This window comes from Dipodomys merriami, unplaced genomic scaffold, assembly GCF_024711535.1.
Source record: "Dipodomys merriami isolate MVZ:Mamm:240054 unplaced genomic scaffold, mDipMer1.0.p SCAF_5, whole genome shotgun sequence".
Lineage (NCBI taxonomy): Eukaryota > Metazoa > Chordata > Mammalia > Rodentia > Heteromyidae > Dipodomys > Dipodomys merriami.
This window is the reverse complement of record NW_027206068.1, coordinates 62,543,937-62,560,445: the sequence shown is the minus strand read 5'-3', so window position 1 is coordinate 62,560,445 and position 16,509 is coordinate 62,543,937. Positions and strand designations below refer to the sequence as shown.

Below are 16,509 nucleotides of genomic sequence, written 5' to 3'. Positions count from 1 at the left end.
AGTTCCAGGAGGGAGGAGGAGAGAGGCATGTAGAGGGCTCAGGCTGCAGGGGCAAAGGGGGAAATCTGGAGACCAGAATGGTAGGACACCTGGCAGCCATCTCCCTGGGAGATCCCAACCTCTCTGCCTGGTTTTTATGTCTCATTTATTCATGTACCATGCACTCGTCACCTGGCACCAGAAGGCTCCATCCAGGAATCCAAGCAGTGAACCATCAATGTAGATAGAGCCAACCTCTGAGAATGGCAGAGGAAGAAAAGTCCAGAACTTTTTAAAGAAAAAAAAAGTTTGGTGAAGCAGAGTTTTTAACTTTTCAAACTCATTTGAAAAAAGAGAAACAGGTTCTTCAATGAGCTGGACCCTGAGCTGGGCTTCAAGCTGGGGAAGCATTTCAGGAGCCCTGAACCTAAATGTGTTGAAAGGGCAACTTTCCCATTTAAAATCCCTGTATTTGCTTTTTATTGAATTTGTTAATGTTACAGAGCTCTTATATTGCCAAACCACGTTAAGGGCACCTCTTAAAATATATGCATATATATTCCACTTCTTAAAAATCCTTCAACTTCTCATCCGTTTAGAACCTCCACCCTCTCCCAAATCAAAGCAATTAAATCTTCTGAGACAGGAGCCAGATTCCCATTAGTACTAAGGAAGTGTATGGGTATGGGGAGAGGGGGACGAGAAGAAAGGCAGAAATGGAAATGGAGCAAGGTCCTGCAGGGAGCCAGGGTCTCGTGAACTGCCAAGATGGTACCTACTACACCAGTGGCTGCTCTGTGGTAGAATGCCCATCCCCCCCATTCCCTCCACAGGCTGAGACCTGGATTCTTTTGATACTTCAGTGATGTTTGAAATGAAGTGAGCTACTCATACATCTGTAGTGATATTAAAGCCTGGTTGTATCCTGCTGGTCTGGACAGGAGAAGCTAAGGCAGCCTGTTGGGGACACAGATGTTCTGAGTAACCTCTCCCCTCCCCCAGCCCATCCTGGAGAGGAGGAGGCATTCAGGAAAGAAGCCAAGATGGCGCTAGGCTTGTAGTGTCCTTCCTTCAGCCTTCACCCATTTGACCTCTCACCATACCCAGGTCCTAAGCTGTGTCAGCCCTGACAATGCCAACAGCCCTGAGGTCCCAGTGAAGATCCTCAACTGTGACACCATCACTCAGGTGAAGGAGAAGATTCTGGATGCCATCTTTAAGAATGTGCCCTGCTCCCATCGGCCCAAGGCTGCAGATATGGATCTGGGTGAGTAAGCCATCAGCAGGGCTGTCCCTGTCTCTTCTTGGATCATTAGCAGGCAGCGCTAGGGAGCAGGGAGCAGAAGATGAGCATCAGTAGATAAGATCAGGCATGCTAGGAGCCCATAGCAAGGAGCCCCAAGGTTTTGCCTTCTTGGCTGGCTTGGAATTAACCAGAGGAATGAGCAGAGGAGAGTCACCTAGCTGCCTCTTGGTGATCTGGCCTGCTTATGATGCCTTTGGAATTCTCAGAGGGACTGGGACATGAGTGTACAGGTGAAATATCCAAGTAACAGAAGGGATCTAAAGGCAAAACCTGCCCTCTGAGTCCCTGTGGCCAAGGTCTTGCCACTGCCTTTGTTGGCCCCCAGGCTCTTCCCCTCCCTCTGTTCAGTGCCTGTAATTTTTTGCTGAGTGTCTATGGCTCCAGGGATCTGGGTCAACCATAGAGGATGGAGAGAAAGAATAGGGAAAAATGAGAGGTGACAGCCTGCTGGTGAGCAGGATGACATTGTACTTGAATGTTCCATGAATAGATGGCATAACCTATATAAACAAGGGCATGCCACCTAGGAAGAGCTGTGCTTACATCCAGTCATGTGTTGCCTAAGGGTCAGGATGCTGTCCAGGGGAGTCCTCCTGTGGGAGGAGGGTATTCTGAAGAGGCCAGGGGGAAGAGAGTTATTTCCAGCTGGGAGTCAGTGTCAGATATCACCTGAATGCAGGTCCTGGTATCACCAGGTCCTAGCTGTGTGACCTTGGCTAAATTATCTTTCTGTACCTTGGTTTCCTTGTCTATAACATGGAGATAATAATAGCACATGCCCGGTAGTAAGAATTGGGTGGAATGATGCATTAACAGCCTCTTTCGTGCGGAGTCTGGCTCATGGCGCACACTCCTCGGGTATCAGCTGCTGTAACTGATTATGAGAATAATGCTGCTAAGAATGCCACATATGCCTGTTTGTGGATGCTGGGTACACAGAGGGCACTGATTTCTGGCAACATGGGGTGGGAAGACCGCCCCCCCCAGGCCTTGGGCCCATCCATCTGGCCACTAAGCTGGCTTCAGCTAAGCCACCCAAGACAGATGGGCCTCTATGCTGTTTGCTCAAATCTAGAGGGAATTTTCATCTCCTCCACTGGCATGACTTCCCATGGTGGGTGGGCAGTGGCTGTCCCCCTGTGGCACCACTTGAAGAACCGTGGCTCAGTTGTTCCTTAGGAACAGCCTCTCTGCAAACAAGGAAGGGCAGATGAGGAATGGACAATTGCTGAAGGCTGAGAGGGCTTTGAAACCTAACGGAGCTCAGGAAGGTTAAGAGCTAGTGTTCTGTGACATTCCCCTCCCCCAAAGCTCAGAGAAATGGACGGCCCTTTTTGTTGTTGTGTTGTTGTTCTTATTGCTGTTGTTATGGTTACTGTTCTTTCGTTTTACTAAGTCTTAAATTTGAGGCCTCTTGCTTGTTAGACGGGCACTCTTAACTTGAGCCATATCCCTCATCCTCTTACTTTTAGAACTTTTTTTTTGGATGAGATCTTGCACTTTCGCTCAAGCTGGATCTTGAACAAGTTGATCTTCCTATCTCTGCCTCTGTAGTAGTTGGGACAACAGACATGCACTACTATACCTGGCAAGAAGTGTCCCAAACCCAGCGAAACAAAGTCTTCAGTGAAGATGCAATACAGTCTGCAGTCACAGCATCCTGAGTCACAGCATCTAAAGGGGTCACCACCACTTCTTACCAATCACAGGGAGGCAAGCAAGCCCTAGAGCTCTGCTGAGCCACCAGGGCCAGCCGGAAAGTGGCCACTGTCTCAAGTTGGAGACCGCACAGCCAGGGAAAAGCCACCGCCTGCTAGGCAGAGCAAGTTTCTAGTGAGAGAGTGTATAAGGGCACAGAGCAGTGCTAGTGCAGTCTGGACTCTGGAGGTGATGCAAGGCCAAGAGCAGAAATGGGTAAAGGGGAAGAGCCAAAGGGAGGCTCAACAGTGGGCACTCAGGGCCTGCTCCAGTGGGGTAGTGGCTTGGGCTGTTTCTTGGAGCCCCACCCCCTGTCAATCATGCTAGGTGCTCTTCTCAGAACTTCCTTTTTTCCTACTGAAGCCAGAATTTGGAGCTGCCTCCAATCTCTTGGGCCTCTTTCTGTGTGGTTGCATAGCAAAGAAAAGGGGTTTCCTCTGGGTCTCAATGCCTCTCTGCACACTAATGCGCCTGGTCCCATGGGGAGAAGGAGGCAGGACAAGTGGTTTCTTCCACGAAGGTAAAAGTGCTTGAAAAGCCTAATTTAATTTACAAATGAAGGGGTGATTATTGCTACAAATTAATCTATGCCAAGGGCCACCTGGCAGGCAGACACAAACCCTCCTCAGCTTGTATTGGACAGAGGTAAGACAGCCAAAACCTACCCATCCCCCACCTCCCCCTTCACCTCCCCTTTCATCTCCCCACTTCCCATCTTCCCATCCCCCCACTTAATCTTCCCCTTAGTTCCTCCTCCTCCTGCACCAGATTGCATCTGGCAGATGCCACCTCCCCCTCCTGATACACTGGGATCGTGATGCCCAGCCCCTCGAAAAGCAGGATAACCAGGCCATCTCAGAAGGATGCAGTCTAAATCCTACCTGTCAGAGGTCCATGGAAACCCAGCCTCAGCCCCCTGTCTACTTGGCATGGTTTTGGCTCCTCCTTTCATCCTCAAGTGACCCTGGATAGCAACTCCTTCGCTGAATCTCCTGCATCTCCATTTATTGCTGCTTGGACTGCCATTCTCCCAGCCCGCTCCCACCCTGTCCCAGACTTTTCCAGGCACTGTCCAAAGAGAACTGTGCCAGGCAGGGTCCTTCAGGCAGACAGAACCAATGCATGGCTACTGTGGTGCAAGAATACACCTAACAACCTTTGTGTTTTACACCCCCAGTGCAGTGTTCATAATTTTGCCTATTCATAGGTTAATGCAAGGTAGGCTAGGCTAGGCAAATCGATCATCTCTACAGGGTAAATGCATTTTTAATATATCATAGTCTCAATTTACATTTATCAGGACATAACTCCTTTTTTAAGTTGAAGAGTATCTATGATCTCTCTATATCTATCTATAGATTATTTATATTTATCATTTATCATCTTTCTATCTAGACATTTTCCATCTCTAGACTGTATTTATCTACCTATGTAACTATCTATACATTAGCTATTTATATGTACCATTTGTCTGTCTATCTAGACATTATCTATCTAAACTATTATCTACCTATCGGGCTAGGAATGTACCTTAGTGGTAGAGTGCTTGCCTAGCATGCATGAAGCCCTGGGTTCAATTCCTCAATAACACATAAACAGAAAAGGCTAGAAGTAGCACTGTGGCTCAAATGGTAGAGTGCTAGCCTTGAACAAAAGGAGGTTCAGGGACAACATACAGGCTCAGAGTTCAAGCCCCAGCACCAGCAAAAAAATAAAATAAAAATAAAAAGAATCTATCTATCTATCTATCTATCTATCTATCTATCTATCTATCTATCTATCTATCTATCTATCTATCTAATCTATGTGGTTACAGAGGGCAGTGGTGATATTTTAAGGAATTGACCATGCAACTTCAGACAGTAATTTCAGTGATAGTATCCAAGTGGCAACCGACTCTGCCTATCTGAGCCATTCTCAAGTGTATCCCCCTTTCTCCCCACAGGTATCTGGGCAGGTACTCACATCACTCAGCTCCTCCATCTATATAAGAGCCTACTTGTGGCAAATGCCCTGCCAGACATTGCCATGCCAAGGTATCAGGAGATGTTTGTCAGTTCTGAGGATAGCAGCAGAGCCAGGACATTTTTCTCTCTGAGATAAGGGATTTCTTTGGTCTCCTCCCTTTATTTTCTAGAAGAAATCATTGGCAACAGTCTACTCTCTTAAACGGGTAGAATGTAGCTCAGAGAAGCTGGGCCCAGGTCACACAGCAAGGCGGTGGAGAGGACTCTCATTTCCTTCACAGTCTGCTTTTTTTTGTCCCTCTACCACTGTCCACAACCTCCAGAGATTCCTCCGGTTTCATGCAAATGTTCTATCCATTGCCAGCGCCCCCTCCCACTCTTTCTCTGTCTTGCTGCTCAGGTCACGCTGAAAGGATATATTTTTTCAAATAAGTAATTCCTGTATGCAATAAAAAGATACACTATCTCCTGAGTGAAATATAAAGAGTTCACAGCAGCTGTCTCCCGGTTTGCATTTTCCTCTGTGCCTGATGGGAAGGGCAGATAAAGATAATGGGATTTCTTCTTCTTTTTTACTTCACCTCATTCTCTCCCTGGAAGGTGGAAGTGTAACAAATTGGATTGTGAGTGTGCCTGTCCTTTGTGCCCTGTGCCTGGAGCAGGGTACTGGGCTGCTGGGCGGAGTTGCTGGAGAGAGGACCTAGTCACATTTTCTCCTGTGCCATGCATGTGAAGGTGGGGGGTCACCTTTCCTCCTCCCACTGCCCCCACTTGCCTTTTTAACTCTTCTTTCACCCAATAGACAGCCTAAAGTGATGCCACACTCAGTATCTATTGAGCTGTAGTGGGGCTCTGGGGTCGTCTCCGCCTGTCCTTTGCCAGCCATTCGCATAGAACAGGGTTCTTCAGTTTAAAAAGAACTAGTGCCTTTAAGACAGATGTTGCACTTCTACTTAGGAATTTTAGTATCAAGCTTCATGGTTCAAGTGTGTGTGCGTGTGTGCATGTGCGCGCGCGCGCGCGCGCGCGCGCGCGAGAGAGAGAGAGAGAGAGAGAGAGAGAGAGAGAGAGGGAGGGAGAGAGGGAGGGAGGGAGAGAGGGAGGGAGAGAGAGAGAACTCAGGGCCTGCTTGTTGTCCCTTAGCTTTTTCACTTCTGTGGTCCCTGCTAGGTATCTGGAGTTTTGAGGATATGGAGGTCCTGAACCTCCATGGTCCCTGCTAGATCTCTAGATGTCAAAGATAGATAGATAGATAGATAGATAGATAGATAGATAGATAGATAGATAGATAGATAGATAGATAGATAGATAGATAGATAGATAGATAGCCATATATATATATGTATATATATATATATATGAGGGGAGAGAGAGAGAGAGAGAGAGAGAGAGAGCGTGAACATACCTGTATGCATCTCCCACAGATTCCTGTTTCACCACAGAGTTGGGGCTGTAGTGGCATTCAGACAGAACCACCTTGAAGGGCTCAAAGTAAGTAAGGGCAGCTAGAGCCAAACAGAGTCATGGCTGGGAAGTGGGTTCCATGTTTTAAAGGTGGATTCTCACGGCTCTGACAAGACCGATGGGCCGTCTGCCTCCTCTCTCGGCATCAGCCTCCTGTGGTGGGTCTGAGAGAAGGTGTATTTAGGAAGCTTGGATGGGGAGTACAAATGCCGAAGAGTCTCCTGCTTAGAGGCCCAGGACTTTTGTATACTGATGACTTGATCCAGTATCCAGCCCCAAAGGGAACCTAGAAAAAGCCATGGAAGAGAACTTCGCTGATCTTAGTGTAATGAGCAGTGGCTTGGTATGATGACCTCTAGGTCTGTCTTTCCAACCTGTTTTTCATTTCCCTGGTTAAACAGGAGGAACAGACAACATATCTGCCAATGGAAGTGCCTGGTTGTACCTCTGAGCTCTGCTCATCCCTTGTTTTACCCAAGTGGCTACTAGTAGTAGCTCACAGTTCTGATTGTAGCTCACTGTCTGCCTGCCATGGGCCATAAACTTTACAGCTCTGACTTCTTTTTATTATATGCAGAATAGGCCACCACCACCCTGTCACATTCTGTCATGTATTCATTCCCTCATTTCCTCACTGAATAAACACATGTTTCCTATTCTCTGAGCATCAGGTTTGCCCAGCTTTAGGTATCTAGCAGCATCCATTTCATACTCCAAGGTCAATCGGTCCTGCTGCAGCTGCCTGGGGGAGAAATGGCCATCTTCTGCCCTAGTTTCTAGAATGAGGACATGAATGTAGACTGATTCCCACTTGCTTACATAACTGCTGGACCTGACTCAGCTGAAGTTGCTGAGTACAGCCCTAGAGGTTGTGCGCTGAACACCCTGTGGGGATTTATACAACATGGAAGTCCTGCTTTGGGGATCCACAACCAGTTACTTGCAATCATGGCTCAGATCTCATTGAGATTGATGAAATTCCATCCGCCAGTGTGGTTGCTAAAGTAGAGGGCTGGTCCTTGGTTGGCACTAGTTTCATCTAGCCCTGGTAAGCCCCATGGCTAGTTACTGAACAAGACATCCAAGGGCTCTACCAGTAGGTAAGAGAAGTGTAGAGTACTGACCATCTTCTGTATCATGTCCTACTGCTGGGCTTCAGCCAATGCAGCCTCAGGACTTAACAAGGGGCCACTCATCCACTGCACAAACAGGAGAGACCCACTGCCTGCTGCTCAGCAGAAGTGTCTACAGTAAATGCCAGATGCTAGCAGTGTCTTCCTTTGGCATGTGTGCATGCAGACCTATGTGTAGTTTTAAAAGCATAGCAAAAAGAGATGTGTAGCCCCGTGACAGGCAAAATCACCAGCTACCAGGTGCTCCGGTGGAATGTTTCCCTGCTGCCCATTACCCTGCCTGCCTACCTGAGGTCCAAATGGTCACACATAATTCCAGCTGTGCCACTAGCAGGATGAGGACAGGCATCCCCAGAGACTTCTCTGCTCCATTATGCTTCCATTCCTTTGAGCCTCCACTCTGGGCTTAGCAATAAACCAAGCCACAGGGAGGCCCCAGGGGACCTCAGAACCAAGGACTTGGATATCAGGACCATCTCTATTTCTCCTCAGGACAAGCTGCTCCCTTCTGGGCCTTCTATACACAGGGATGGCCAGAACATGCACAACACAGGGAGGAATCAGTGCCTTTTTATGCTGCACAATAAGGCCTGTTGGGGACCCACAGCCTGGCCTTGTGGGGGAAGGAACTGCAATAGAGGATTGGAATATGGACCTCTGTGGGCAATGGGAAAACATTCCTAGCCAGTTGGACAAGGGCTGTTAGGTGACTCGTGCCCCTACCTACCGACACTCTGAGCTATCCCCTTGCTCTGGGCATGGTGCAAAAGCATCAACAGCTGCAAGCCAGTGAACAGAGTCTGAGCTGTCTGGAGACCAGATTGCTGGATTTTTGGCTAGAACACATGTTGTATATGAATTTAACAGGCTGTTTTTTCCTCTGGAGGGATGTGTGCTCATGAGAATGGTATGTGTGTGCGTGCATACACACACACATGTGTGTGCACAGGAGAGCTGCTGTGCATGTGGACTTGCACATGTGTCCATTTCAGCATTGGAATGTGTACCTCATCCATATGTGGTTTGTACTAAGTAGGGCAGTGATTTCTGACTTATGAAAAGGAGGCCCTTATTCCCCATTGATCTATCAATGAGCTCCTGGGTTGTTAAATATTTGGGTCCATTATATTCACAATATAAAGGAATATAAAGATATACCTCAAGATTAAAATAAGTTGCATAGGTTTTCCAGTTGATCTGAGTTATTTTTTGGCATGAGGATGGCCCATTCATGTTTACCCAGTAACCCTCCCAAGGATGACCCACCCACTTATAGCCTTTCCTGAAGTGGACATGGATACCCAGTAAATAAATCTGCAGCATGTATTTCATTGGCTCCCTACTTCCAATCCAGCCAGCGTGGGATTCACAGGGACGATGCCATCTTGGATTGGCTACTTGTTTTATGTTAAGTTCTTCATCCATTGAACCAGTGCATACTGAACACCTGCTTCTTGCAGATGTGGCCACTCATGGCACAGATGATAGGAAAGGGTGGGTAATCTTATCCCCATTTTTGTCAAGTCGTTTCTTGGACTAGGCTTAGAACAGAACTCAAAGCCTCTCTGCATTGACAGTGTCAGCAGCCGTCCTTGTGGGCAAGGGCCCTAGTCTCTTTGTGGATGTATCCTTGAGGTAACCCTGCAAGTTCTCACACAGGGGACTTTAAGGAGTCTCTCTGAGATGCCATCACCCTCCCTACAGAATGGCGACAAGGAAGTGGGGCAAGGATGATCCTGCAAGATGAAGACATCACCACGAAGATTGAGAATGACTGGAAGAGACTCAATACAGTGGCCCACTACCAGGTGAGGCGAATGGAGAAGACAGCAGTTGGCTAAGTAGATGGCCATCTCCCTGGAACAGTCTGAGGCCTGGAATTATAGGGTCACATCAGGGCTAGATCCCAAGGCCCGACCCAATCTTTTTGCTTTGAGATCTTGCTTGGCTTTTGCCACTCAAAGCTAGCAGTCTACCATTTGAGCCACATTTCCACTGCAGGCTTTGTGCTGGTTAATTGGAGATAAGCATCTCTTAGATTTGTCTGGCTGGGATGGCTGTGAACTGTGATCCTTAGATATTAGGCTTCTGAGTAGCTAGGATTATAGGTGTGAGCCACTGGCTCCAAATCCTTTCTCATCAACAGTCCTTGTTCTTTGCTGGCCCAGGGGAAACTGAGGTCACCCAGCCAGGGACTCTGGACTCCTTGGAGATAGGATGCTGACAAATATGCTTCCTACACGGTACAGGGAAGAATCGCTAAGGAAAATCCTTTTCTTAGAAGTCCCCCTGGGCACTTGGGTTGTGGTCTCCCTGGGGCCTCATGATAGAGAAGATAAAGGTAGAGATTTTCCAGAAGACACTCATGAGTCACAAAATAGAAGGCAGCTTCAGAATTCAGATCCATGTCTTGTTTCATCAGAAGGAAAAGTGACAGTCTCGAACATCCCTAAGCTCTCTAGCAAGGTGCTAACTGTCCCCTACGATCAAATAATCAATTAATCAATCCCATAGGAATAATCCTGATTTGTCCTAATGTCATGGATGGCAGTTTCTGTGCCTAGGGCCCTTAGAATTTTTTTTCCCTGTAGGTACCGGATGGTGCTGTGGTGGCTTTAGTATCCAAGCAGGTGACAGCCTATAATGCAGTGAACAACTCCACCGTCTCCAGGACCTCCGCAAGTAAATACGGTAAGACCCCATCAGATGTCAGGGAGATACCCAGCACTGCTGGAGTCATCAGACCCAGAGAGCAAGGAGCAGAGATTCTAACAGACAGGGATGAGAGCCAGGCTGGAATGAGGGGAGTTTGGTTCTAGCTGGCAACTGTGATGCACAAGCCTGAACTTCACCCATGAGCAGGAACAGATCTAACCTTCATGAGTATCTGACAGTATCTAAGTTGTTTTTCCTTTTATGGAACTCATTATCTCACATCATGTTGATAACAATCCAGTGAATTAAGTAATTATTATTTCCCCCTATTATGCAGATTAGTAAATTATAAATGAGAGGCAGAGAGGCTAAATGACTGGTAAAGGTCACACGGTTATTATGCAGTGGAGCAATGGAGCAGGTCCAGGTCTAAAGCTCAGAGGTGGAAGGATAAGAGGGTAGGGGGTAAGGTGGAAGCCATGGAGGGGGTGAGGGGAGCTCCCTAGTCTGTCAGCACCTGGATGTTTGAGGGGAAAGTCACCTGCCCACCCCAAGCCTTTTGGTGTTCATACTGACAAAGCGGGTTGGAGAAAAAAAAGAAAAAGGACAAAGTTCGAGCATAAAGAGACAAAAAACGTAAACGGTGCCTGCTCACAGCAGGCCGTGGTTCTCAGCTTGCTCCCTTCATTTTCACCACACTTGACAAATATTGGCAGGAGTTTCTGCAAATAAGTGGAACAAACTGGCCTAGGCCAAGAGGGGAGGAGGAAGGTGAGCAGGTGTCCCAGCAGTTTCTCAGCGAGACGGCATTTATTAAGGGAGACAGGTTCTTGCTCTTCATGTGTCCTTAATTGGCTACACAGAGCACATTGCGCCACAGGACTTGAAAACGCTTACAAAGAAAAGCGTAAAAGAAGTACAAGCATGTATTTTTACAAATTGAATAATTAAGGGTTGACGTAACATGAAGTACAGCAGAGGCATCAGGAGGAAGGACTTGAGTTGGTGGAGGTAGCTAAGATAATTTCCAGGAGGGGACAGGAGAGGTACCTAGGTTTCAAGGAATGGGTGAAACTAAGACTAGGGACCAGTGGCAGCCAATTGCAGGAGCAGTGCTTGCCCTTGAGTAGGGTAAGGAGTGTGTTGTGCTTTCCTGAGCCCAAGGCTGTGTAACCTCTCATCCGCTGGCTTGCGATCCTCCTCTTGGCAGAAAACATGATCCGGTACACAGGCAGCCCTGATAGCCTTCGGTCTCGGACACCCATGATCACCCCAGATCTGGAGAGTGGAGTCAAGATGTGGCATCTCGTGAAGAACCACGAGCATGGAGACCAGAAGGAGGGTGACCGGGGGAGCAAGATGGTGTCTGAAATCTATCTGACACGGCTACTGGCCACAAAGGTAGGGGATGTGAGGGCCATGAAAATAGGGTGCAGGGAGCCTATGGGTTTCACGCCTCCATAGTGAATGCTGGAGCTGGCCAATACCTCGTGACTATGTTCCTACCTGCTCTATTAACCACCCATAGGCAGCATTGCCTTGCCCAAGACAGAGCTCAACCCGATGATCCAGGCAAATTCCACCCAGATGGCAGCATGGCCCACCATGTGAGGTTTTTTTTTATTCGTATCCCTACTCCATACGCTTGCTCAGACAAAGATACAACTGCATCCAGGCAGCTTTTCCTCTAGGCCTTTTGAAAGAATCATTTCTTCCCTGGGGTATTGTCCACCATCACTAGATATGGCTGCATGTTGGGGCTCCATCAGTGACTTTCCAGGCACCATTTCTAAAATCCTGGTGCTGGGGACATCCCATGCCTGTGATTTCAGCCTTTCTCTCGGGAGCCTGGGCTCGCTCAACTCTCTGCAGAGCCAAGTGAGTAACTGTTCATTAGCTGGTGTGATTAATGCCCACACAGAACTGGCAGATTGTGTTTGTCTGCTCTGACCAAGTGCACGCTCATTAGCATTTGTGAAAAGTGCTAAAGCCACACCTCCAGAGCATGTGAAACCAAATCGTGGGACTGGCAGAAGGCTCATGGGGGCCCAGTTGTCAGTGGTCTATCTACTGTCCACGTGACTTCTCTAGTTTCCTTCGAGCAGGGCAGAATGCACATCGTCCTCCACTCCCCTGCTTAGAGCCAGCTTTGTACACACCTCCTCAGATCTCCATGGGTCTGAAAATGTCTGCTTCACAGGGCACCCTGCAGAAGTTCGTAGATGACCTCTTTGAGACCATCTTCAGCACAGCCCACCGAGGCTCCGCCTTGCCCCTGGCCATCAAGTACATGTTTGACTTCCTAGATGAGCAGGCTGATAAGCACGGCATTCACGACCCACATGTCCGCCATACCTGGAAGAGCAACTGGTGAGTGTAGGAAGAGGTGACCTGCCCACCCAACCCCAGAGGTAGGGAGGCAGGACCCCAAACTGGCCACCCTCCATCTTTCTCAACTGGTACTCTGCACAGACTCAGTCTCTGCCCCTCTCCTGTTGTCTCCCACTATCCTTCTGTGCTCACTTCTCCCTTTCCTCTCCTCAAATCTGTCTCTTCAGTCTTCCCTTCCAATCAGTCAGTCATTTAACATTTATTCAATTAGATCAGTGAATGAAAAATGGATGTGTCAGTGCCATAGCCAGGCTACTTTCACATCCAAGTACCTCCTGGGTATGGGAAAATGTGCGAGACACTGAGAGTGCTAGACGAGTCAGACACGCCTCTGCCCTCAGTAGGCTGGCAGGCAAGGCAATGAGAAAGGAAGTCAGCTGTCTAGACAGAGAGACAACTGCTCTGATAGGGGATGTCTTGTGTGCCACAGGATTATGCAGGAACCACATCGCATGTTGATTCGGGAATGGAGTTTTGGTGCACACCGGGGGGTTACCTGGCTGAACAGGGATGCTTCTGTTCTATCCAGTAAACACTTTCCAAGCTCTGGTTGGGGAAGAGACCTGCCCATAACTGAATTGCCTTCCCTGTAAACACAGGATCTCCTAGGTACTAATGACAAGGACACTTCAGGTGTGTCCACTTTAGTCCCCTCTATCCTTATAATGTCCAACATCTCTCCCATCATTCTTGTGGAGAGTGAGTGCTTTCAGGGTGAAATCACAAGGCATCAGTATGTAGCCCATGAAGAAAACATTGTACAGCATGGGGCTTAGTGAATATTGAAAAGATATGGGGCCAATGTAGCCTCTGTTTCAGGGTTCTACCGTGGGCAATACTGGCTGATGTTAATTCCATTCCATTCAGATTTACCTCCCTATAGCCTTCACTTCACTTCAACTTCTGGCTGTTCTTCCTCAGCTCTTTTCTTCCAAGTCAGTGTAGTTCTGGTACCCAGGCCTATGCCTGCTAGGATTGGCCAAGGCTCCAGGGCACAAGCAAGAGCCCTGACAACCAGTCCCAGGGCCAAGAGCACAGCACAGAGGAGGCAGACGTCAGGTTAGGGGTGAAAATGTCATTCATGAGGTGTGCTCTGGCCTCACTTCTCTTCCATCTGGAGGCCCTCTCTAAAGAGATAAGAGCCTGGGGTGTAGGGTTCACAGTGGCTCTTGATGATGAAGACCTGGGTTTGCTGGACATGAACCCAGTTTCAGTGGAGCTCTCCCAACCTTTCTGCAGTAGTTGGAATCCTAAGCCAATTTCCACTCAGCATATCAGCACTCAGAGAAGCCATTTATCTTCTGTAAGTCCTTCTGATCTAGCCTTCCCTTAGGCCTGTCAATAAGTATAGGGACATTTAATGTTTCCTTCTTCTTGACATTACTTGGGAGCTGTCCAGGGGTATGTCCCCACCCAGTCTATTTCTCTTGTCAATGAGTCTTCCTTCTAGAATGTCACCAGACTTCAAGATGTAAGAGCTGTTCTGCTCTTGAGGGGAGAGAGCTGATGCTTCTCAGAAGCAGGCTGTTGGGAGCCAATTACAGGAATGGCCCCTATATGGTATCTATGCTATATATCTTTGGCCTGTCCCTTCTGCAGGGATCAGGCCTTCTGTTCTGGGTGTCATGTCCCTTGGGGCAGAATCAGAGCCTCACGGGATCATTGCTTTCAGGTCCTCAGGTATAGGTAGGAAGTGGGTAGCAGCACCTGGTTCAAGTTCTCCTCTCAGAAGACACTTCCCTACCCCTGGCTCTGACCCATTGCTACCCTGAGCAAGATGCAGTCAAGCATTATGAGATCTGAATACTGACGTGAACACATTGTCCCTGACTGATTAAAGATGGCTCCTCTATTCCTGGCCTAGGTATCGCTCACCTCTGCCACTCACTTCTTCCCTAGTTCCCTACCTGTTCTCTTTTGAATAAATCTGCTGCTCATTTAGCCTGAGTGGCTGCAATCAGCCAAGATTAGCGGCACCTCTAATGTTAATAACATGCTAATATTTCATCAGACAGGAGGAGCCTCATGGAGCTTTGGCTTTCCTGTTTGATGCTTCTTTGTCATCACAACTGGCTTAAGGATTGAGGAGTACAGCAAATATGGGGTTCCCAGCATGGATTTCAGAATGAGGAAATACAGGAAGATGAGGGCAGAGGACTTTGCTAGCTGGGCAGATAAGTCTTCATTCAGGACTCTGAGTCCAGTAGCTATGGTCTCTCTCTCTCCTCAGGAAGGCAGCTGTGTGACCCTCCTCACCCATGTATGGTACCTCCCCCTTCCTTTTCTGTTGTGGGTCTCCAACGGTGGAACGAGTACCACTGAACACTGTCAGGTCTCAGTGCACTGTTCTCTTGCTAGAGACTTAATAAATACTTGTTGATTGATTGGCAACCATGAATGTCAAGTCTTACTGTTGGAGCATACTGACGACAGTTAGAAACAACATGAACAGAAATATTGGACTCCGAACATTGAAATAATGGAATTTAAAGGGTTTAAGTTCTAAGAGGCAAGCCAAACACATGCAGGTATTGTAACTGTCACCAGCAGGGACAACAACCTCCCAAACAACAATAAAACATCAGGGAAAATGGCAGGAGAGGGAAAGGAAGAAACAGAGGGAAGGAAATAAAGCAATCCTTTCCTGGACACCACCCCCTTCTCACGGGCATCTCAGCCAGTTAGGTGGGAGCCTCAGAGCAGACAGTGGGCAGGAAGAAGGTAGCCTGGAGAGGAGAGGCCTGCTCCTTCCTGTGCCAGGGACCTTTGCAGCAACAGATGATGACCACAGGACCGGACCGCACTGTGCAATCATCTCCCTGTGGGTCTGCCGAAGGTTCGGCATCTGCCTTAACCCCACATCAAACCCTATGCATTCCTGGGCATGTACTTGCTGGCATGTCTGTCCTGGCTGGCAGATGTTAGGTGGGGAGAAGAAGATGGGGCTTGATGAAGCCAATGAGGGGATGAGTGTGGCAAGGCAGCCTGGAATCACTTGGCTGTGCTGGCTGTCAGCCTTTGTGCCTTTTCTAGACAGGATGGGACCAGGCAGGAAGCAAAAGTACGACTTCTGCCAAGTCATCATAGGGAGCAGAGGGCCAGACAGGAAAGCTAGCTTTCAGGTGATTCTCTATGGTTTGTCAACAGATGCTCCTGACACCAGGCAAGTGGTGGAGAGTAGAGTAGATGGTCTGAAATTCTACTCCATAGTACTCATTCTAGCTGCTTCCCATACAACAGGCTGAGTCTTGTGGCATAGCTGGGTAATAAGTCCTCCCCAGTACCTCCCAGCTGTATGTCTCTTCAGGTATAACCCTGCTAATCTTCAGTTGCCTAGGAGATAAATTGGGCCCAGCAGACCTGCCCTACACCCCATACCTCACAGGGCTGTGAGCTCCCTCGCCATTGCTCCTTCTCCATAGAACACTGGAGCTATGCAACAGCCCCCTCTCCTCACTCTTTGCCTATTCCTTCCATACAGCCTCCCCCTAAGATTTTGGGTCAACATGATCAAGAACCCACAGTTTGTGTTTGACATCCATAAGAACAGCATCACAGATGCCTGCCTCTCTGTGGTGGCTCAGACCTTCATGGACTCTTGCTCCACGTCAGAGCACCGGCTGGGCAAAGACTCACCATCCAACAAGCTGCTCTATGCCAAGGATATCCCCAGCTACAAGAACTGGGTAGAGAGGTGAGTGGGGGCTCCTGACTGAAACAGCAGCTTCCTCCAGCTGGAGACTCCTCCCCTTCAGTGAGCTGGCCACTCCCAAGGTTCATCCTGCAGTTGCCACACCCCCAAGTCCTAAGGTGTCCACAGAAGCAAGCACTGGGAACCTCTGCCACAGCTCACCATGCACTTCACTTCCCTGTACAGAGGCCATGGCTCGGGCTGGGAAGGTGGCTCAGCGGTAGA

The 16,509-nt window shown here is 48.4% G+C and overlaps 1 protein-coding gene across 1 annotated transcript in view; it reads left to right on the top strand.

Moving 5' to 3' along the window:
- The window catches only part of Plxna4 (plexin A4), a 421,273-nt gene that overhangs the window by 394,594 nt on the left and 10,170 nt on the right, over positions 1-16,509 (top strand). The window contains exons 25-30 of the mRNA XM_069996788.1: positions 1,087-1,246; positions 9,252-9,355; positions 10,139-10,238; positions 11,413-11,603; positions 12,403-12,572; positions 16,075-16,287. Of these exons, the coding sequence (XP_069852889.1) occupies positions 1,087-1,246; positions 9,252-9,355; positions 10,139-10,238; positions 11,413-11,603; positions 12,403-12,572; positions 16,075-16,287 (938 nt within the window). The remainder of the gene's footprint in view (positions 1-1,086; positions 1,247-9,251; positions 9,356-10,138; positions 10,239-11,412; positions 11,604-12,402; positions 12,573-16,074; positions 16,288-16,509) is intronic.